This window comes from Ambystoma mexicanum, chromosome 2p, assembly GCF_040938575.1.
Source record: "Ambystoma mexicanum isolate Mex_15411 chromosome 2p, UKY_AmexF1_1, whole genome shotgun sequence".
In the NCBI taxonomy this organism is placed as follows: Eukaryota; Metazoa; Chordata; class Amphibia; order Caudata; family Ambystomatidae; genus Ambystoma; species Ambystoma mexicanum.
This window is the reverse complement of record NC_090923.1, coordinates 721,865,957-721,890,753: the sequence shown is the minus strand read 5'-3', so window position 1 is coordinate 721,890,753 and position 24,797 is coordinate 721,865,957. Positions and strand designations below refer to the sequence as shown.

At 42.8% G+C, this 24,797-nt stretch overlaps 1 protein-coding gene across 8 annotated transcripts in view; it reads left to right on the top strand.

Annotated features, from left to right (window-relative positions):
* The window catches only part of RYR1 (ryanodine receptor 1), a 946,449-nt gene that overhangs the window by 375,478 nt on the left and 546,174 nt on the right, over positions 1–24,797 (top strand). For all 8 annotated transcript variants that reach the window (XM_069644325.1, XM_069644324.1, XM_069644319.1 and 5 more), the window contains one exon: positions 14,690–14,822. In XM_069644325.1, the coding sequence (XP_069500426.1) occupies positions 14,690–14,822 (133 nt within the window). The remainder of the gene's footprint in view (positions 1–14,689; positions 14,823–24,797) is intronic.

The window sequence follows — 24,797 nt, the reverse complement described above, 5'->3', positions numbered from 1 at the left end:
TTTTTCAGGGTGCTTGTTGCCACTCTCAGTCTCTAGGCACTATTGTGGGTTTTCAGAATCCCTCTTAGGCTCTCTGTGCTTTTCAGGGTTGTCAGTGCACTGCACAGACTCTAGCCACTTTTCAATGTTCTCAGTGTCCCCTCTGTGCTTTTTTCTAGGTTCTTTTCTAGGTTCACCCACCTTAGGCTGTAGATGCGTTTCAATATTGTCAACTTGCCTCTCAGGTTTTTGCCATTTTCACGGCTCTCCAAAACCCTTTTAGTCTTTGCGTGTTCTAAGTAGGTTCTTCAGGCATACTTGGGGTGTGGGCAATATCATGTGCTGTCTGCGCCTTTCCCCATTTAGTCATTTGGGCTGAAAGCTGCTGCTTGAGTACCAGAAACTTTGGCTATGCCCATAACTAATCATAAGTACATAACGTTTCTGTGATTCATGCACTGTTGTTTGGGTAACTGGCAAGAAAAAAATTACTCAATAAATTTTGATTGGTCATTGATGTGATGATTCCGATAAACCTGTTTGTAGAGCTAGAATAACACTATTTCAATTGATGCATCAAATAGCTTAATGCAAATGTTTTTTTTATTGTCCTTATATGATTCTCATTCTGAGTAGGCGCGGAGCTACCAGCATGACGTTAGGACGTGTTTTTCTGGTGTTCCCGGCAGATTATGATATAATGATCCTTTCCCCCATAGTTGTGTCACATGTTTGGTACCTAATACCACCGATCTGCAGGCACGTGCACCTGCCATCTACCAGCAGAGTATCAGCTGCAGAGATTGTGGTGGCAGAGGCGAAGGAAGGGGAGTTGCTGCCGGACTGTCAAAATGGCGACAAGCTAGTGAAGATAGAAGGGGAGAGACGCAACAAGAGAGACACTTGCCACAGTGCCAGAGACTGAGAGGGGTCCTGCTGCAGAGGTGTTGCGGGGAACAGCAGGTTGTCAAGCGTACAGACTTTGATTCTATAAGGAGGCCATAGGTTACTGATGGTAAGCTCCCCGCCTCACCCCCCCAACGGATGGGAGTCTTGGCAGGTGCGGACAGCCCAAACTACGCTCCTGCACAGATGCTGTGGGAAGGAGAGAAGCAGCAATCAGCCAAGTATTCATGACAAAGCTGGGCAGGTGAGGCCACGGGCTATTCTGGGGGAAGCAGCGAGGTCAAAGGTCTCAGCAAAGATGGCACATCTGTAGTGAAGAGTGGTGGATTGTAGCCTGAGCAGCTATGGAGCAGTACACAGAGCCCTGCAAGTAGGCTGCAACTGGAAAGGCCTTACTGCAGGTTGTCCTGTCATCCAGGAGAGCTGTCAAATGTATATGGGCTACTGCTCTATGAATAGGCCTGAAAACTGTGGATGGCAGATGGTCCTCAGGTGGGTGCTTGGACGAGGGATGGTGGCCTGAACTACTTACGACCACAGAGGCAGGGGTAGAGGTGTGTTGCCCCCCCCATCCCGGCCGAAGATTATGCCGATAAGCGCAGGTGAGATTCCTCATGCCTGATCCGAAATCGATGGGCAGGGCTAACCAAACCAAAATGGAGTCCTTTGCCCATAAAAATGTACGAAGGCTGACACTTCTTCCGCAGCAATGACGACACAGGCACCCCCACAACCCAACGTGGGGACGGGTGATAGCCAGATCCTAGATGCTATTGCGTCTTTGAGGACATCAGTGGAGTCCAAAATAGACAAGGTCAAGATAAATGTTAATTTGCTCCGTCAAGATGTAGGTTTACTAGCAGAACGAGTATGCACTGCAAAGAATAATATATCTCGAGTCACACACACTACAGACCTTCAGACTGCGGTAAAGTATTTAACCACAAAAATAAGATAGTAGAGTTCAGAGCTGTAGACGCGTAAGGGAGAGCCTGCAGGAATAACATCAGGATACTGGGTCTTCCAGAGGGTGAAGAGGGTCAGGACACCACCAACTACATTGAAAACCTTGTGCTACAAGAGATTGGCCACCAGGTCACTGACACTAGGTTTTGCAGTTGATAGGGCACACAGATCTACACAGGAAGCAGGTGGCGATAGTTCTACTACAAGAAACACACCTCGCAGAGACTAGACTGGTTCTCCTCCTGCATAGATGGGGGTGGGTTAGATGCTTACTTATGCTAGAGTATTGTTGCAATATGTGCCTGCCCCTGTGCCTCTCCTGCTTCTAGAGGTCCATACTGACCGGGAGGGTAGGCTGGTACTAGTACATGGATATATATAGAAGACAGGGAAGTATGTATCGTTAACACGTATGCCCCCAACCACGATGCTTCTGGTTTCTTCCAGTCTTTGTTTGCACTGCTGGCTCCATTCAGGGTTGTAATGTGGATTTGGGGAGGGGACTTGGACCCTCTCCTGGATAGGTCGGACGACAAACACATGCTCCCATCCTCACCGGCGCAAATTCTTGGTACACTATTAGGGGATTTGGACCTTGCAGATGTCTGGATATTGGAAAACATGAAGAGGACGTTTATTCGTATTACTCGGACCCGTATAGACTATCTATTCTAGTTCTTTAATGCAAACTATATGGGCAGATCATTAATGGATCATGCCCTGTTGCTTATTACCTGGCAGATGCATACCGGTCTGCCCCTATCCCAACATGGACCATGAGAGCTGAAGCATTGACAGATGTGATATTTCGAGACCACCTGTCAGGAAAAATCGACAAATATTTTAGATAAATTATGGCAGTGTGGAAGCTAACGATATACTGTGTGAATCCTTTAAAGTGGTGATGAGGGGGGAAGCGATATCTATGGCTGGAGGATTTAGGAAGTCTCTGCGAACTAAATGATCCAATATTGAGGCTGATAAGTAACTGCCCTTTATCTGCTCTCACTCCAAGAGTTTTTGGAGTAATTCCTGTAAGTTGAAAGGAAGAGCCTTCCTATTGATTTGGCCACAGGATCATTACTGCACCTGAGTTGAATGAAGAGTGATGAACACCATGTTGCAGTCAATGGATACAATGGGCCTCATTATGAGTGGAGAGCAGCACCCGTGAGCAGTACTCATGATTGCACCGGCACCCTCGAATGGGCAATTACCGGCTCATGCAACTCGTAATGGGCCGGTAATTGCCCATTCGCGGGTGCCGGTAGCGCGTTTGCCAGTAGCCGTGCCCTTATTAAGGGCACGGCTACTACCAAACTCGTAATGAGGCCCAATGTAATCGTATTATCGGTTATTACGTGCACCTGCAGTTTTTAAAAGTTTATACAATAATACATTTACTCTGCAAACATATATAGTAAAGTCACTTAAAGGAAGGAAAATGGTTAGTTAGTGTAACATTAGTCTGGTTCAAGGTTCTATAGAGGGTTTCTTCGCCCAGTAAGTCTTTTGTCCCAAAACGCAACCCTAGCTAAAGGCAGTTCGGAGAGGGCTCAAAGTCTTGGCAAGCAGCAGAATACGAAGAGTTCCTAAGGATTTCTTCCAGTCTCTAGTGTTATAGAAGCAGCAAGTTAACAACTAACAAGGGAGACCTGTAAAAGGACTCGATGATGAGACACAAGCAGCAGCTTGAGTCGGAGGTAAGAGGGGGTGACCCTGGACACCTCTAGGTTCACTCTAACGCTTTGGAGTGACTTCTTAAAATCAGGTAAGCAATACCTTTTTTGCCACAGTACCTTAGGTTAGAAGAAAATGTTTGTGCTGGATGCTCCGCAATGTTGCAGCTCTGGACCTGACCTCCGGATTCCTTGGTCTGATGACTGAAGTTAGGACAATGGACGGGATCTCTCAGCAGCAGTCTTGAGGGAGTACTTGTAGCCCAACTTTCAGCAACTTCTTGGTTCACTCTGCGGTTTTGCACCTTTTCTCCAGCACCAACAAAGGACACAGATCACCGGGTCAATCTTCTTTGCTTCCTGCAGTCCCGCACTTTGTTGAGGGGGTCTAGGTGAGTTGTATTGGATCTCTGGAGGGTCCTTACGGGTTCAGCAAAGATTTGGATGGATTCAGGCTTTCCATGATGATGCACTCAAAGTGGGCCGCAGGTCTCCTGGTATTGGGGTTCTGTAGCTCTGGAAACTCCAAGAACCTCGGGAGATGGCGCAATTCAAAGTTTGTCTTGGGACTGGTTGTTCCCACTAGCCAAAGGGAAGGAGTTGTACTCTTCGGAGCCCCTCTTTCACACAGAATGCATGGTCAGGACAGCAGTGGTCACTTCACGGTGTTGCAAAGGGTCTGCAGGCATCTCTGGTCGTCTTCTACTTTGGTCACTTCAGCTTCCAGTGGTTGACTTGCTTTTCACTCCTTGTATACAGTTCCAGCACACACTCCTCTGCATTCAAATGGATTGTGTCCTCCCACATATTCCTTATCTTTGATATTTCCTAATATCCAGCTTGCTGCTTCAAAAAATGTATTTTCAGCAGGGGGCTCTGTGCATTGATGTCGTTGACTCGATATCTCTCGGAGGCCTCCATCTTGATGTCGACGTCACCGCAAGTATATGTAGCACATGCAGCACCCGTTGGCCTCAGTTCCGTTTTTCCGCACTTCACAGCTTGGGATGCATAACGCCTAGTTCCTGACACGAATACTTTTGAAAAATCTTCTTTGAGTTTTCTTCGAAAATTCATCATTATTACTTTGAGTTTTGACGCAATATGTCTTCCTCATCGGCATCGTCCACTCCTCGATCCGGCTTCAAGAAGTGCTGTGACTAGGGTGCAAAGATGTCCATGACAGACCCGCACAGGATCTGCCTGTGGTGTTTGGGGTCAAATCATCCATGTTCGGAGTGTGAGGACTGCCTGTCGATGATGGCCAAAGTCTTCAGAGAGCGTAGAGGGAAGTTAACGACAGCTAAGCCTCAGAAATCCCTCTCTACATCAGACAAGCTGAGAACAACTTCTGCTCGTCAAAAGAGGTCTAAATGTTCCTGTTCGAGAAGTGGTTTGCACCACTCCTCGACTTCGAGGCATGGAAAAAAGAGGCACCATAGGTCGCCATCCACCTCGTCGTCCAGTTCACCCTAACGGGTCATTTTCCTTCCAAATCTAGTACACCGGCACAATGGGAGGAGTTTATGCGCCATATGCTAAAAGTGTTCAAGAACACAGTGTTGCCCCCCTCGACAACACCAAGAGGCGATGCTCCAGTTGAAAGACCTCGGAATCACAACAGCTGTGCATCTTCGGACCCGGCCGCCGAGTCTCCTCGGGAGGGATCTTATCCCTCGTTTCGAGAGAAAGTCTCCTCAAAGACAAAAAAAAACGACATCATTGGCATGAAGCCGTTCGTTGCCTGATCTGGGATCAGAGGAGTCTTGGAGGCCTGTCATCGAGAAGGCTGTTATCAGCAAATCCTAGCAGCACTTCACGATTGCATGTGATCTTGGGAGGATGCCACAGCAGGGCTTTCTCTGGGTAGTCCTTCAGTTAAAGGTGTCTTCTTTGTTCGTCGCAGCTTGTTCCAGCAATTGACATATATTTAATTGCAGATTCCCCTATGTGATATGAATATTAAACGCTGCGTGCAAAGCACCTTCACAATCATGCATCCTTTCAACAGGTGACTTGCCCAGGAAAACAGAAGACACCAGAATGATTGTCGAACCAGTAGAGGGCAAATTAAAAGTTTAGGGGATTACGCCCATTTTATGGCTATGCCACCATTGCCAATACTGGTGAAGCATCTAGTCAGAAGTAGATATTCAACAGTGTCAAAAGATGTGGATAGATCAAGTACATCACAGCTATGACACTGCAGCCATTCATTGCCTCTGTTTAGTCATCCAAGACTTACAACAATTCTGATTCAGTTATTCTTAAAAGTAAATCTGTGCATTTAGAAGTTTATATGAAATTGAATAGTAGCACTTTTTTCAAAATAAATGTGAGAAAGAAATAAAATCAAAGAATTAAGAAATGTTAACTGTTTAAGAGAAATTCAAGGGGGAGAATTCGCTCTGCCTATCAGGATAACTTATTTAAGAGCCGTTTCCAATGGTTACAATTTTGTGAAAATTGGTCTTTCTGGAGGAGAACTGGCATAGTAAGCATTTACGATTAACAATTGATTATATTTTTGGCTCCAAAGCCATTTTCAATAAATGTAAGAAATTTGGGATTTTGGAGACCATAATAAGTGATCACAATATCTTAATAGCGACGTGTGACACTTTTTTCCAAGGATATCGGGAAACCTGGCCCCCTATTGTTCGTGTTAAACAGAAGGGTAAAGCTTTTTGTTTACAGAAGTTTAACAAGTCAATTCTATTGAAAATGGAAAACTCTGCAATTGAGTTCAGGTGCCAGGCCGTTTGTTCGGTCATTTATACAGGGCAGTGTCAATGTAGGCGGACTATTTTCCCAGAGACCTCACAGATTCAATAGAGACATTCAGGTGAGTAAGAGATTAATGAGTTCTCAAGTGAGACAAATTAAATCATATACAAGAACATCATTAAAGCATTGCGAGGGAACATTTTTCAGTTAGACGGGGAATTGATGTTAAATGCTATCCTAAGGAAATAGGACATCAGTTTTTGGAAGCTGGCTACGGCTACTAACAACTCCCAATCAACTCTTTTCAGGAATCCAAGAATCCAATTCTGGAATCTTTATGGAGAGATTACTATACCAAATTATACTGTGCAGAGTTTTTAGTCTCTGGTTGTGGTTGAGGTAGAGAAAGCAGATTTACTTTCTATGATGAAGATATTAGCTTAATTGTTTCCAAAAGCAACAGCTCAAGGGTCCCTGGTCCAAATGGGCTTTGCAATTGTGTTTTTATTTTAAATCCGATCATTTGGGCAAATATACTAACCCAATTGTTTTGTAGAATACTAAGCTTGGCTGTAACCCCCCCTTTACATTACATAATCGTGCCCATTTATAAAATGGGGAAAACGCTGAATCCCATGAATTACAGACATTATTGGAGGGAGATTCAAAGATCTGTGCATCTGTAATCTTTAAATAACTTGTTTTTTTGGGCTAGTAGTAACAATATCCTTAACAGATTTCAGACTGGGTTCGGGGTGGGGGGTCGTCACCTCATTAAATGGATATGCGATTGATGAACTACAACGGGCTTGTTGAGGTAAGTTGACAGCTCTGTCTTTTTGGCCAGTATTGAGCTGTCATTAGTGTTCGACACTGTTAATAGAAACACCCTTTGGGTAAAATAAAAACATTGGGGGTTACTGAGTCATCTCTTGAGTATCTTACTGCACATGCATACAGATACTAACTTGCAGGTAAGATTAAATTTACAGGGAAAAATCTCTGCACCTATTGCTACAGACAGTGGTTTGAGTCAGGGTTGTATCCTGGCGCCCTGTTAGTTTAATCTTTATACAGCAGATATGGCCAAAGAGTTAACACAAGATGCTATTGTCTCCCCTAAAATCAACAAGGTCAAAATGGAATGTGTTACCTACACAGATGACATTGTTCTCCTTGACTGTACCCCTACTGGGATTTTGCGTCTCTTGACTGCATTTCAGAATTATACTCTAAAGAACAATATTGTCATAAATATCAAGAAATAAAAAATGATGCATATTCGGAGAGCTAAGACTATTAAAAAGATTGTTTTAGCTGATATAATTTGAAGTTATAATAGTCCAACGATTTAAAATATTTGGGATTAATTGTTACGGCAGCCCCATCTCGAGTGGTATTATTGACCGCACTGAGGATAAAAGCTATCCAACTTAGAACAAAAAGGCAATTATTAGCTTATCAGTGTGGGACAATGTCCATTAATCTGTTAGTTATGTTTTATGAAGTGAAGGTGATTCTGGCATTGATGTGTGGGATAGAAAACCATCACCTCCTGGATGCTTATGATTTATCTAAGTTTAAGGGCTTGATATGGCAGAAAATATTAGGCCTTCCCCTATATGTACCTGCAGTTTTAATAAGATACTAGTTGGGGTTGAAATCTTTGAACATTCACTGCTCATGGAGAAAACTAACTCTCTGCAAGAATGTACTGCTTCCCACCGAAAATACTCTCTTTGAACTACTTGGTAGCAGTTCCCAGGGTGAGCTTCCTGAGTATGTGAAGAAATGTCACATCACCATGTCCAGGAAAGGTTTATCACTTTCAAATGTATTGGTGAATATGAAATCTGCTCAACAAATGTTGATACGTCAGGACTGGTGCGAAAACTGTAATGTAGTTACAGTTTAAAATACTATGTGGATACACAGAGCACATTTTTAAAAGTAGGAGAAAGGAGCACTTATTTGACCCAATTGCCCTCTCGGTTAGCAAGAAGGACAATGATGAAATTTCATTTCAACCTATTGTACACTAAACTCCAACAGAGTATAAGATCTAAACTACCTGTGGATAGTTCACTTTGTAGATTTAGTGGGAGTGTGAGGAAATGTTTAGACATTTAATAATATAGTGCATTGAGGAATCAGCACAATTTGTGTTTTAGTGATTTGATTCACGATCCTTCTTTTGTTATTACTGAAGTTTTGTGGACATGACTCTTTCAGGGGATAATGTTAAAAATGAATTATGCACTTATGCGGTTCCTGAAAAAGATGTATTTGATGGATTGAAATACTGTGATTGTGACGATCTAGGCATGAAATATTGAAAGAAATGTTATTGAAGGAATTGACTTACATTTGAACTTTTATGGTTTTATTGTAATTTGTTCTTCCCCTTTCTCTCTTCTTCTTTCTTGTTTTCTTTCTCTTTTTAATGTGGAAGTGTTTTTAGCAAGAATTCATATGTATGTATTTTTTCAGTTTGTTTATGTACTTTGTTGTGTAAGGTTTATATGAAACCACTGACACAAATAAAATAAAATGTATAACAAAATTAAGAAATGTTTTTTCCCAAAAGAGGTTTAATAATAACTTTTTACATATTTCTTGTGGACAAGTCCTTTTGTAAGAAATTGACTGAGCAGAATGCCAAGCTACGAAATTTGAGGTAAACCCTCCTTTGGCAGTATCCTGGGGGAGGAGGGTCAGATATCAAGGGCGGGTCTGAACTTTATCTAAAATTCTGATCTCTTTAGGAGAGAATAGTGAGCATTTAGTCAAAGTGGAATTTAATTCCTCATTGGAAGCATGAAGTTATGCTGTATCGCAGAGACGAGGTGTCATGGAGGTCCCAGGCCCAGAACCACTGGACTGTTCATCTATGGAGATGCAATTACAAATGCAGATGTAATTCCATTTAGTGGTAATTCGTGGATTTACTGCCAGGTTATCACCAAACTTATAATGAGGACAATTGTCTCTTTAGCTGCCCAAGATTGACACCAAATTCGATTCAGTGCCTTAAAAATGTGGAAAGCATAGATGCTGACCATCAAGGCAATTAGATTTTTTAATGAAATCGGACAGTTCAATTTTTTAAGCATTTTACCACAGAACCCTGTTCGGGTAAGGTTCGTAGACAAGATGGATTTATTCTAAAGAACCTAATGCCATGTGTTTGATTCCTAGTATAATTCCTTGTATTCTCTGCATCCGCCCATGATGGGATCTTTAAGCCTAAACAATGACATGATATTTAGGTTTCCATGCGCACTTCTTTGACTTCTCATTTGCTATGGTCTTTTTCTTGGATAATGATTGGGCCTTAACGGCAAACCCTTTATAGCCTTTCTCTTGTCCTAGAAATGTCTCCAGTGTGTTACCAGGCCAAGACCTGCAACTTCCCCTCTTGTTCTGTTTTGAATCTGCAGGCCAGAATTCTCCCTTATCCCTGTGCACTTTTTGGTAGGATTTTTCCCACGTCTCCATGGGTTCTCAAACATTTCAAGATTATTTAGTTGATCTTGCAGCTGCTACCAGGATCTGAGTTGGAGCATCCAACTGGCTTCGCCTTGAATGCTCTTCTCAAGGCCTGGCTTCCTTCCAGCTTCTAACTGGCTCTTTATTGTAGTCTTTCAGCTGTGAGGCATACTTCAATAATTGGAGGTGTTCCCTTTTGGACATGACATATCCTATGTTTCAGAACCAGCCAGTGGGACAGGTGCTGCCTCTAGGCACAGGCCGAATACTGTAGGTGAGGCCTTCAGTACTGTGCTGGATACGTAAGTGACTCTTCCTCAAATGTACCATCCTTTCAGGGGCAACAGGCTGTTGGGCAATCTATTGTAGGCATCTACATGGCCTTCGTGATGTCTCGGAGTGTGGTCTCTCATTTGTGAAGCACACACTGAAGTTGGGCTCGACGGAATACAGACACACACACACCCAGAAACACACACTCCCAAAGCACACTTTCCCCAAGCACGACACCCACACATATTCCATATTAACACACAAACTGAAACACACATGCATAAACATGTTATGGCTGAGCCCTCATGTTTCCCATGACCATGCTTGAGAAGGCCACCCAGTCCTGATTTTTTTACCTTTGGATTTTGGGACTTGTACTTTTTCTTTCTTGTTTGAAATTCCAAGCAAAAAGAAAACTGAATGTCTTAGCCATGGGAAACTTGAGAGCTCTGGTTATGGAAGGCACACATATTCTGCTAACTGCCCTTTATTCTCATTTGTATACAATGAAACATTAAAGTGATGGGCTTGGCGATGCATTTATAAAACACTGCTCCTCTTTTTGGAAACCTGCCACTATCATGGACCTGACAAAGCTACTTGGTTGTATCCAATGGCAAGAAGAACATAACATTTGCACATCCTGAAAGCACATGGCAATTAGCTGGGGTAGTGATGAGAGGCATGCAAACTGGGGCTTTGCAAAACTTAAAAAAGAACCCACCATTTATTCTGTAAAATAATAAATCATGAGTAACAAAGGATAAAACTAAAACTGGAAAGGGGTTAGAGTAGTCCTCGTGTTGATTATTCACGATGTTTATGGTGCCCTTCAGCACACAATAACATATTTTTAGAAAACGTTCACAGTAAGGAGCAAATAAAGGCACAAGTTTCACATTGAAAAAAGGTATTAGTAATGCTGTAACATAGGCCTTTTTCTTCGTTTTTATATAATGGGTGAGTCCCATGTTCGAGTGACATGAATTTATTCACATGCATAACTCACCTTCAGTGCACACGACTGACCTGTCTGGCACTTACATATGAGGTGCAAAGATCCTTGTGAGCCAGAAGAAGCCTCCTCCCCTGCTTCCTTTGTGCTTATCTGTGCAGAAGACTGTTTGCCAAAACACGAGTGGAAGTTGCTGCCTTTACCTAATCTTTATTTTCTCCTTTTCCAGTATCAATTAGCAGCAGGAGGGAGAGCTGACTGATGTTTACAGGTCAATCAGCAACTTCAGTGATTCATTTATGCCTCGACGGCTGCCCATGTTTCTGTCTTGAGTGACAGGCATATGAAAGTCACATAAAAATAAATAAAAGCAAGACTGTTCAAACAATATTAACCAAGAAAGAAAGACCATCTTTTCACGTGAAAGTATAGTTTAAAAACAGAGGGATACTGAGAAAGGCAACCCTGTATAGCTGACATAGATGACATGAACTCCTGGTCAATTATCAATAGGTGCCTGGTGGCCATCTTAGAAGAATATGGGCCTCATGAAGAGTACGCCGGTGCAGCGAATAGGAAATTCCAGTGAAAAAGAAATTGCAGTAACATTCCTGCACTGTCATACTATGGGGTTTGGTGGTAAGGTGGAGGATAAACCTCCAGCAAAAAGCTGGAGGTATAGAGGCTGGGGGTCTGCGTATGGAGGCTACTAAATGCTTCTTAGTGTGCTGGAATCGTGCAATAAGAAGTAAGGTGTTGAAAAGAGGGTTAGGACTTTTCTCACCGATGGGGTATAATGAGTTTGGGTCGGGGTTGAGCAAGTGTATTTGTGGGGGTGGCTTGGGAAGTCAGAACACAATCTTGCTGACTGACTTCTATAAGGAGGCATCGCCGGTCTCGCTTGAGGACAGTAAGGGAAAATTCCTAGTTGGGGCAAAATTGAATATTTTTGATATATGCAAATTAGGCAGTGGATCACACATAGGGAGGTAAAAGCGGCTGGGACCAGAGCACCGGTAGGAATAGAGATAACCATAAAGGAAGGGGTTGAATACAAAGGAGACGCAAGATTTTACCGTTTGCTTGATAATGCTGCACAAGGGGATAGGTTGCCTTATATGGAAAGATGGGAGAGGGAATTGGGGATTACAATTTCAGAGGAAGAGTGGGGTCAAATCTGGAGGAGGGCCTCATAAGGCCTCCAAAAGCACAGTGATTAAAGAATCAGCATACAAGATATGCTTTAGATGGTATCTTACCTTGCAAGGCATTAATAAAATAGCCAGTCACTCTTCGTCTCTGTGCTGGAGGGATTGTGGGTCAATTGGGGACTTGACTCATATGTGGAGGTGTTTTAGAAGGAGATACTGGGTTATATTAAGGATATAACTGCCTATGGATACTGTAGTGGTGGTTTTAGGTGCTCTGGCTGATGGGATCTATCGTAATCGAGTTTGGCGGTATTTCGGGGGATTGACCACCAAAATCGTAATGAGGCACAGAGAGGACCATTTTGCTGTCGAGAATAGGTCAATACAACACATTTTTCTTAACATTCACTTTCAGTAATAAAATGTACACTAATTGATACCGCTTCAGATTTTTTAAATTGAAATAATCGGGTTCCTCACAACCATCTACAAATTGCAGATCATTCTACTAAGGAGATATTCAGAATGGGAAGGTTTAAAAGCTGCTCAGATATCTGGAAAGTGCGTGCTTACTTCAGCCAGGAAGGCCGTAGCTACTATTACTGTCCCCAAAAGCATGCCCCCTTTAACTGCTGATGGATCTCCTTGGGGAGCAGCAGCATCACACTGCCCGGCCCTTGGGGCGAAGAGAGGAGGGACAGGTAAAGTAATTATTATTGTCAGTGTGCCTCCATTCATCCACCCGAGGGATGGCCTCTTTGTGACCACCCACTGGGCCCCAATGTCCTGCAGGGAGTCTGATGTATGTACGCTGCATATTCTCATGTGTACCACCATCGGAAGTAAACCAGGATGCTGCTCATGTCGAAGTAAATATCCGCTATAAGTGTAACCCCTGATTCACCCATTGCCTTGTAATTGGCCCTTCATTGGTGAGTTCATTGAAAACGATTAGAAAGTAACAAACTGTACTTTGACCATTCCATTAAAAAGCTTTGACATTTGCCATACCACTCTTCGCCCATTCTTCTCTTTTGGTAACGGTATCAATGCTTTAACAACATTGGTGGCGCTAGCACCACCAAATGTGCTAAAACAAAAATGTATGCCAGCCCTGAATGTCCTCTTACACAGGACCAGAAGGCAATGCATTTCACTGCTGATGGTGCCATTCACCCAGCATGAGTATGCAGTTCCCAGGAAAGCATATGAAGGAGACAAGGCACTGCACCATCCCCGTACAGGATTTGTGCAGGCAGCCATCCAATCTTATCAAAAGGTGGAGGGGTCCTCTGTGATCAGACATGTTTTATTCAATTTTTTCAGAATCAGGTGAGTTTTGTTCTTTAAGAGGAATATCATAATGCTTGTCAGACTGGTGCACCTCATTCATAAGGATTTGCACAAGGAAGAGGAATAGGATAAATATGAATATACGTTAGAGACACTTATCAGCAAAATAATAGAGTATTCAATATATTGTTGAATAAGAAGGCACCCAATAGTAAAGCTATTATTTTAGGTCATTTTAGACTGGATTGTGTGAGCTGTATCATAAGAGAAAAGAAGCACCTGCATACAGTGTTCATGTGAATTAGACAGGCTGTGTTGCTTTTTTGTTACATTTAGATGGTATATAAACCAATGCTTCTTAATCACAAGTACACAACTGCATGGTGGTTCAGTCTACCACATTCTTATAGGGTTTGGTAGCCCTCAAGTCAACTCTGCGGCAGAATTGTCTTTTTAGGCATAAGCCTGTTGCCTTGTCAGTCACTGGAATGGCCCACCTCCTTATCCGTGACAGCAACTGATGCTGAACAACCTGGGTTAAAGTAGGTTCCTCTTGATTCAAAAGCAAGCCTCAATGGCATGTCCGTGTCTCGCCTAATTAATGAAATGGTAGGACTCAGTGATAAAGAAAAGTGACTGGAAGGACATGACCAGGTCTAAATTAAGGCCCTGAAAATATAGAATCTGTTCCCAATGAAAGAGAGCACATTGTCATAAGGGCACCAAGCCTAAGGCCCCATACGTCATGGTACTGGCCCTGAGGCAAGACAGTACCTACAGTACATTGAGTCTATTTCAAGCTGAGCCTTCCTTATTCTTGTGCAATTCTTCCTCAGACTTAATCATTGCACAAACATTGTCTTCATACAACATGCATGAGAAGATGAACGTTTGGAACTGGCACATTGTATTTCATGGCCCAACTCCCAACTACTTTGTGGCTTGTGTAGGGATCCAGAAAAGCTTTGTGCTCTTGGCAATATCGAGTTGCTGCTAGCATGTGGATGGCATTATATGTCCATCAAGTGTGCCACTGTGATCTATATATGCAGAAGTTGCGTTTTCCTAAAATTGATGTGTTGAAAGCCACACATATGCATTTACATCCCCACATCAATGAATGTATGCCACAGCCAGAGTCAATATGAAATGTTTCTTAAACCAAAAACATTGTTGGAAAAAGCAGTTGCCTGGTTTGTGTTCATTATCCATATTGTAAACTGTCCAATCATTCTGACATCTCAATGTATTTCTTCCTCCAACCCTTGTAGGAGATTCGCTTCCCCAAGATGGTAACGAATTGCTGTCGTTTCCTGTGCTATTTCTGCCGGATCAGTCGGCAGAACCAGCGTGCTATGTTTGACCATCTCAGCTACCTTCTGGAGAACAGCGGCATCGGCTTGGGTAAGATGAGGGCATCTGCTGAAAAGGGGAAGGAAAGGGATGAATGGGGACATGAAGGTTGATGGTGGGCTTGGGCTAAGATGATGCCGAGGACTTCTCCTCATCCTACAGCACTGAGGCAGTTTCTTGTGAATGTGTATGAACTGCTGCAGCTTCTTGCATTGTTGCTGCAGTCTGCCATCATTGTTTGCTTCAATGCTGCACTGACTATTCTTCTCCTTACACAACAACTGTCCCTTTATGCCTGCTGCATCAAGTCCTTCTAATTGCAGTGGTCTGTAGCATCAACACTTCGCTCAATCTTTTAAGTCATTTTCATAATACAGCAAATCTTACATAAAAATCAATACAAACTCGTTCACAGTTAATTTATGCACTTGACAATCTATTTACATATTTGTTTAAAAAAATCTTGCTAAGAAAATCTTTCTAATTGGTTCTTAATAAATACCCAAAATGAATGATAAATGAGGCATATATCGGTTCCCTCCATCAACATGTTCCAAATTTTGTTTGACATAGTATAAATACTGGGGTCTGTCCCTACCAATCGTACAGCACAGTGACGTTCACTATTTAACTCAATGCGTGAGCATACCAGATGTTTAACTGTCTTGGTGCACTGTTCACTACACAGTCTACATGTGCAGAGTCTTCTAATCAACCCCATTGTACGGCCCATAATCTCTATAGAGTGCTATCAAGATTGAATTTAAACCACATATATTCGATGCAAAGATATTAGTTGGGAAAAGCATGAATATATTGGGCAGGTAAGATAGCATAGTGTTGACTGTTTAGATCATTTCCGCTGTTGGCTTTAGTAGCTAAATGAGTCCAGAGCTGCTTTCAGTCGAGATCTAATAAATAATCCCTGATTACTCTTTTATATTTGACACAAGGGAAACTGATGATATTCTGCCCCATAGCCACTTCCCATGTGGTTCCCAATTTCCAAATATGGGCGCAGGTCACCTTTCTGTAGCAAAAGCAATTTTTTTTTAATTCACTCTGCAGGGCTTGAAGCCATAATTTATCGCTAGGGTTTTCACGTTTCCAACAATACATTACATAATGTATAGAGACTGGTGTCTTGATTGTGCCAATGTTTAGTTTGCATAATAGGTACTCTACTAGCAGCTAGAATGGGATTCACAACAGAGATTTGATTCAAGTACCCTCAAGTCTCCTAATTTCTTTTGCGCACTGCCAACCCCATATAGTACCACTATAAGTCAATTTAGGAACAATTATCATATTATAGACCTGTTTAACCAATGCCAGTGAGAATCTCACATGTCTTGAGGCAACACGTTTTAATGCCCCCAGTTGTTGCACAGTTTCAAGCTCTAGGTTCCCCAAGTCTAATTTCCGATTGAGTTGATGATCAATAATCACTCCCAGATAATGATAACTATCTGTTCAATGGTATTTTCCATTTAATCGCCAAGTAAATGTGTCTTTCTTCTTATAATGGAATGCCATGATTTTGATTTGAACAATGTTAATTATTAGATCATGCGCTTTAGCAAATATCGACAGTTGATTTACTATGTCCTGTAACCCCTTGGACGTATAACTCATCAGGTCATCTGCGTACTATGATGAATCAGGAGTATTTGTCCCTTCTTCTCAAGGTGAGCCGCCACCTTTGAGGTTAGGGAGGTAAGCTCACTCTGCAAGACCCTCCATAGAGGTCTGGGCAAGTGGGGACTCACTGGGAGTGACTACCCCTTAGGGGACAAGGACTCCCATTCCCAAAGGGTACTCCCTATGCAAGACACTTTGAGCCTCAATACGGGTCTGGCGGTAACCCTGCCTGTGCTACCGGCGGATACCACTGGACCGTAAACAATTGCCGGCGCCTGACTTCCCGGTGCCACCGGACTATTACAAGTCCGGTGGCCGGGAAGTCAGGCACCGGTAATTTTGTTAATCTCCATTCCCATAGAGTCCTGTTGGACTCTATGGAAATGGGGACACGGGAGCACCGGCACCGTTAAAAACAGTGCCGGTGCTCCCATGACAAGTCTGCCTACCGTGGCCGGTGCGCCCGGCAGGGTCAGACCTGTCGGGCACAGCGGCTCCGGCAGGCAGACTTGTAGTTTGCAGTTCCTGAAACAAGGGTGCCGGTGACCTTACCGGCACCCTTGTTTCCGGACTGGCAAACTTATAATGAGGCTCTTTATCTGCATACATGGGACTGCCTTGCTTCCAAAACAATGTGTGCTCCTCCTGTTTGGCTGTATGTAATGTGGAAACCAACACGTTATCTGAAAATAAAGGCGATATCACTTTAAGAAGAAGTGGCTATGAAAACGGGATGAGGAGGTCTAAACCGAGTAGAGAGAGTGGTATGCAGGAGAAGCCCCCCGACGTCAGAACATCAAGGAGAGGCAGAGCTGAGAGCAGTCGCGAAAGCTGCGGTACTGCGAGAAGCAGGGAAGGCAATTCAGAGACCCGTCTAACTATGCAGAAACCTGGATGATAGGAAGTGAGGAAAGTTTCACCTGTCGCCATTTGGGAATGCAGCGAACTACAGAGAAGCAGAGACTGGACCATCTAAGGAACGGAGAAGCGAGAGAGGAAATTGATCGACCGGAGCGTGAGCCAACTCCCACTAAGTCACTCGAGATTGATGCAGGTAAAGTGGTGTGCTGGAGGAGCAGGCGGCCACCGAGAGGAGGAGTAATTAAGCAAAGCGACTACGACTATGATACATGTATTAACGGAAGAACGAGTGAGCAGAAACATATATTAAAGGAGATATTCAAAAGCCTAATGCAGGAAAAAGTTGTAAAGTGTTACAAAAGTTAAAACAACTATAGTGGGGAAGAAAGAGAAAACCGCAAGCAGTGACTTCAAGTGAGACAATTGTTAAAGAGTGGGGAGAGCCATGTAATAAATGTTATTGTGAGTTAGAAGTACACAGTGAAGTACATCAAGAAAGAAGGAACTTCGTAAAGCCATCTCAGAGGTGGGGAACCTTCAAAGCTAATAAGTCAGAGGAGCAACCCAGAGTGAAAGGAAAGTGTTTAATAGACTATATTCAAGAGAACAATACGACCCACCAACAGTTGGGAAGAGATGCAGGAGCACACGAAAGAGACATTTCAGTACCAGAGGAGAGCACCATAAGCAGTTTTCTTATGATACAAGAGACATTTTGATATTACAGTCTTGTATAAAACCAGAAGACCCTGGGAGAAGCCGCAAGACAAAAAGGCAAAGGGGAGGCCAGGAGAAGAGAGAGATTCTTTTGGGCCTATTTGAGTTAGTATCATTAGTGGTAGGGTCAGATAGGGTTAGGGCTGGACTGAGGACATCTTTGTTGACTTCCTGACGTCAGATGAGTACCTTAGTTTAAATTATTTAGGTAGGGAATTCCCCTATAGTGATAGGGCAAGCAAGACCTTTTCTATTATTTAAAATAAAACACTCAAACAGGTTCTTGTTGTTTCCGACTCCTCCTTCCGACCTGTTACAGTACCCAAGCCAAGCCATGGTCTTGGCATCCAATTTGGGGGGGAAAGATTGTTCAGTATTCAGATAGATAAATTGGCCATGTGGAGGTTGAATAAGAGGGGGGCTAAGATGCATCCTTGTTTCAACCCCAAGGTCCTATTAATGTGTGCGGTCAGGTCTCCCTTCAGATGTAATCTTACTCGTACTGTTGTATCTCTGTAGAGTTTACTCAAGATGTATAAGATGTCTCAAGGAAGTCTCCAAGTATCTCGTTTTTTACAGAGGCTGCCACGGTTTATAGGGTCAAACGTGTCACTAAAGTCAACATACGCTATAGAGAGCGATATTTGTTGGAAGCTCCATGCACTCTCTATTATTGTTGTGAGGAGCATTAGATTATCTATTGTCAAGCATGTTTATCCAGAAGCCTCGCTGTTTAAACGGCAGCACTTGTTTAGTGTCAGCCCCCTCTTTCAGTTCCGCTAGTAGCACTTTGGCAAATATTTTCGCTGGTGCATCCAGCATTGCCAGGATGCAGTAGCTGTTGGGCTCATTAACTGGCCCAGGCTTGTAGACCTGCACCACAATGCTCTCCGTCCAGGATTTAGGTAGCAAACCAGTCTCACTACTTTTCTCAAATAGGCAGTAAAGTACTATTCCCCATCTCTCTGGGCTACATTTCATGAGGGCATAGCAAGTAGCGTCCGTTCGCTCTGGAGTCATTGCTCTTTTTTTATGTGGGAGATAATGTCCCCTAGGGTATTCTTAAAATGCCACTTTTCATAGTTCCCATAAACCTCCATATCACTGTCCACAAACTTGCCCAAAGTCTTTTTTACACACTCTTCCAAAGATTCTTTAGGTGTTCCCGCCAACAATTTAGAATTGTGGGATGAGCATTAACCTCCTTCCAGAATGCACGCTCATTATTTTTGTTGTTCACACCAAGCAGGTTTCTCCAACAACTTAATTTGTGTGCATTTCTGTAAGCGGGCAGCCATTTTCGATAATAGAGTTTGATGTATTTACATTTATCAGTGACTACTTGTTGCTCACATTGATCATGAACGGCTGCAAGCAGTTCCCTTCTAAGAGTGCGTTTCCTATCTCAGATATTCCTATCAAGCCGGTGAGCATGATTTTGCTCAGCTAGACTGCCCCTAAGGAGCAGTTGTCTACCTACAGCTCGGTTCACAGCAATACAGTCAAGGATTTTTGACACAAGGAATTCATATTTTTGACAAAACTGTACGAACAGAGGATTCCCCAGAGACGATCGTGCCATGTGAACTGGTCAGAGTTACAGACCCATTGGAACAACAGTATTCTATAAAAGCTTTTCATTCAGAATTAAAACATTGGTCAGCACTGACTAGTTTGTGAATTTTCCAGATTCCCAGGTTGGTCACATTATATATGCCGAATGCACTGGCCAAATGGGTTGGAGCTAAGAAATGATCAATTGTCTCCGGGGCACGGCACTGGGAAAGGGATAATGATCACTTTCTTCTCTGCATTCTATGTTTAAATTCAGTATCACAGGAAAGAATCTGCTTGCATAAAAGCATAATCCAAAGTAGAAGCACACTTATCTGTGACTGTAGTAACCCCCCTAGCAAATCTTCTGAGCACCGGGCCTCATTACAAGTTTGGCGGTAGCCTTACCGGTAAAACCAGTAGGCTGCCGCCAAACTTGGATTTTTTTCCGACACCCGTGAATGGGCAATTAGCGGGTCATTACGGCCCTGCCGGAGCCGGTAATTGCCCATTCGTGGGCACTGGAATGGAATGCTCCCCATTCCCATTCAGTCCCATAGGGCTCAATGGTAATGGGGAGGTCGGATGCACCGGCACCATTCAGAATGGTGCTGGTGCATCCTACATGCTCTGCTGGTGCGTGCCGGTACGGCCGCCAGGTCAGACCTGACGGCCGTAATGGCACCCGTGCGCAGAACTCGTAGTTTGCCGGTCCGGGAACTACGGTACTGGCAAGCTTACCGGTATGCTAGTTCCCAGACCGGTAAACTTGCAATAAGAAAGAAGCTTCATCTCTTCCCCTTTTCATTGCATGTTGATTGCCTGAATTGTGCAACTTGTATGTCTAATGCTAGTTCTGAATCATACATTTCAGAATGGTGTATCTTTGCTTTAAAATCTCCTAAAATAAATATAGGAATTGAATCTTCCCTATTAGTCCCCTCCACAAGAGGCTTAATCATATTAATATTGGCGTTACCAGGTGGATTATATATATTAACCACCAATACTCTGGGGGTGGGTCCCAACTATATCCCATTTATCACCCTTGCAAGAACAACGTCAGAGTCAAGATCGATCCTGCGAATGTCATAGTAATTGGGGACACTGAGAGATAGCCCACCCTTTGGTCTCCCCAGTCGGCCATCAGTAGCAGGAGATCCAATCTGATTCTGCCATCATATTCAAACTCATCCATTCCGGCATACTTCAAAATATAATTTCATAGGCATTCCTCCGTTAAAAAGTGTGAGTGTCCTCTCGTGTTCCAGGAAAGTACTTTGGAGCAGCTGCTATGTTCTGTGCAGAATGTTTGATTGGAGAGCCCCAACAAACCAGGACCAATACTCTCCTTCTTCCCCTTTCCTGTTAATCACCACAGTCCGATTTCCTTCCACACAAGGCCTTAGATTTATGGAGTCTACCTTCCAATGACTGTGACATTCCACAAAATCTATTTTCTAATTTATTGCGGTACATTCATACCCCACCATATGGAACTCTTCAGCAAATGAATTAACAGTTGCTCTCACTGAACCTGAGTAAAAGTAAACTCTAGCCCCAGCTAATGGTTCTACTAGCATAATATCACTAGAACTCACTAGTTGCAAAGGATCAATATGATGTAGTAGTTTTATGATGGGACTGCTATGTAATCAACAGTTCCTCGATGGACAGAACAGACTTTGATTATATGGCCACATTCAGGATTAGGATCTTTCCGTTGTGCAATGCATATGTGGCTCTGCCGCCTCATATATGTTCTGATTATTACCCCTCTTATACCCCTGCGAAGCTGTTACCTCGTTGTAATACGTTGAAGTGTTATACAACGTCTACACAAAACCTATTTTTGACCACATCGGCTCTCTAGGTATATCCTTCACAAACTATGCAGATGATACCCAAATCCTTATCCCCGTCTCAGGTAACCACGAAGAAGACTCCAGAAACATTAACACAATCTATGATAGCATTCAAACCTGGGTGGCCTCTCACCAAATCTTTCTGAATGATGATAAAACAGAAATCCTGATTGTCGGTCCCCTGGCTTGCATAGCCAAACTGGACCCATCCTACCACTCATTCACCATCAACGTTTGCCCCATCCCTGTCTCATCTAACATCAAAGCGCTTGGTGTCTACTTAGACTCAAGCCTCAGCATGACCCGTCACGTCAATGCCATCGCTTCTTCAGCAGCGCACAACACCAAACTAATGAATGCCACCAAACCCCTTCTCTCTCACACGATTGGCTGACCATAGCAAGAGCCACCATTGGCTCCCTGCTCCACTAGCCTGGACCACTGAACAAATTCTTTGCAGGCTACAAACTATCAACACCAATGCCCTCCTGCCCCCCGGACAGCTATGGACCTTCTCAAACGTGATCACTCAGCAGCACTTAGATGAGCTGCTCACTGGCTTCCAGTTAAAGATCGCATAAACTTTAAAATCCTCTCGCTCACTCACTGTTGTCTCTCAAAAACTGCTCTACATTACCTGTCTCAAAGACTTAACAAGCACACCTTCTCCAGACTCACTAGATCCATCTACATCAGCAGACTGGCTATACTGCGCTTCAAACGCACAAGACTTGGGGGCTCCAGTTTTCTGGTCATTGCTGCCAGCCTCTGGAACAACCTCCCTCATCAACTATGTTCTGAACCCTCTTACTGGCCTTTTAGAAATCATTTAAAAACCAGCCTCTTTCACTGATTATGAAGCCTTGATATTATGAAACTTGAAGAGTTGTAACCATCTGTATACATCCTCCTTTCCCCTCTCACCTTTCCCCTCTCTCCTCCCCCTACTCCTCCTGTAACCAGTGCCTTGACGCCTGTGGGATTTTGTGTGCTTTACAAATACACAAATAAATAAATGTACAATTGTGCAATTAGGGTGCTCTTGTAAACTCTTACTCTGTGGAAGAACACCACCATTGGGTGCATTCTCAGTAATCACTTTGGACTCAAATAAGAGATCTACCCCCCACCTAAATTAATAGTCTCATTACGCATTCCTTGTGAGCCATGCCCTGCCCGCATCCTTGACTGCCCCGGTGAATGAAAAAGTCACCAATGTCTTTATTACACTGGTGTGACACTTTTTGAGAGCCAGTTGAAAGCAATTGGTCGATCAACAGTGTCTCGCCGATATTTTTAGCTCCGAGGCTCTTTTTGACACGTTAAGACAGCTTAAGTCTATGTGCCTGAAACTTAGTCAGCTTCTTCTTTTTTGAATGAAGAAGTTGTTTTTAATTGGGGTAAGTTCCACCTCCGTCAGGCACTGGTCCTACGTTAGGAAGATCTGACTTGGTATCCTTTCTTAATGTTACTTTTTCTTGTTCTTTTTTCTTTCCCTTGTTTTTTTTTCCTTTGCATGTGACTATTATCCTTACTGGGTCGTTCAAAAATAAATGTATTCGGATTGCTCCATTAACAATACATAAATAATAACATCAATCCACATTAGACTCAATTATTTACATCATACATTATTTATTTAAAATCAGATAGTAAACCCCCAAATAAAATACAAACCCCTTATAAACAAATGTTCCAGCAGGGTTCACCTATTAGCTGCTGCTCACTTGAAGAATTTTTGACATCTGTCCCTATGCCACAGTTTGTATTTTGAACAATCTTATTCTTAAAGCAATGTGCAGAAACGTCATCAGGTCGAAGAGAAACTGAGGTTGGGCACAGTTGAACATGAAAGCCATGGCTGCATTACATGATTTGATATTATGTGCCATACTCATTCTTTCCTCCTCCAAGAACTTGTTTCTTTCTGTTAAAATGAGTAACACAGAGCAGCTCAGGTCAGGGGTAACTGAAGACTTAACAGTGTGTAGGTTAGTGGTTACCTTATTTGCTGTATAAATAGTAGCAGTACTCCTGTTGCTGTTTAGTTTAACGTTAGTTGTTTCTGAGTCACATGAGATGGTTTCCAGGATAATACATGCCACATTAGAAAGTGCAGGTTTAATACCTAGTTTCTGCGCAATCAGATTTACTGACTCATTATGTGCCTTGACTTCTCAGTGAATGCATTCACATAGTTTAACTAATGAAGTCAACAAAAAGTCTAGGGCTTGAAGTTTTAAAGTTGAGGACAGCGATTTTTGTAATCCCTGTTGGTCCTCCATTCCAAAGGGCGAGTGCAGCTCTTCATTTAAATGTTACATCGTCAATGTATTCCTGTCTTCAGATAGAGATCTTCTTGGCATGACTTAAGGTGCTCATATATTTGAAAATCTAGAAAAAACATGGGAATCATTGGATGCATTTCCTTCCACTTCCAAATCTGCTTTCATGATAATAGAGTTTAACAGGGGGAATGTGGGTTACCGTAATATACTTCTGTCCATCATTTCCTCTGATCCTGTACTGCAATGTCCACCTGTCTACCGGAGGTAGTGGTTTCAGGAACACCTTTATTAGAAGGCTGTATCTGGATGTCGTGATTGTTTTGAATTCGCACCCTCAGATATCCTGTGTGCATCATGTTGACCCTTATTTGTATCAGGCACCAAATCAGCTTATTTATTTTTGATTTATTTGTATACAGCTTCTAATGCTGAAACAATAGACTCAGTTCATTTTCAACCCAGACATGCTAGGGAATAGTTTACCTGTTATAATAGTGTAGATCTATTATTTATGGACGACTTATCCTATATAATAAAAGGACAGGTGTATGTTTGTTCAATGCATTTATGCGCAGTGGAGGCTATCTGCTTCGCCTGTTGTCACTGCTGTTGCCTAAGGAAATATATAGTGGTCCTACTGTGTGAATAAAAACCTACTATATCTTCTGTATCCCATCACCTATTGTCACCGCTAGAGTGAGCTGTTGCCTTAGGATATATAATGGTCCTACTGTGTTGATGAAAACCTAACAAATATATGTTTTCTATTAACATGAATTGCAATCAGTTACAATCAAATATACCACATAATATATTAACACCCTAAAATGCCTTTCTTTACGCACTTTGTCCCGTGTACACAGGCTTTCACACTAGTATATTATAAATGGCCAGATGTATGTTTGTCTGATGCAGTCATGCGCAGTAGAGACTGCCTACTTCACCTGTTATCACTGCTAGAGGGAGCAGTTGCCTTAGGATATAAGTGGTCCTACTTTGTTAATGAAAATGTAAAAAATATTTTTTTCTATTAACATTAATTACAATCTATCACAATCAAATATACCACCTAATTTTTGTAATTGTTTTTTAAAATGTGT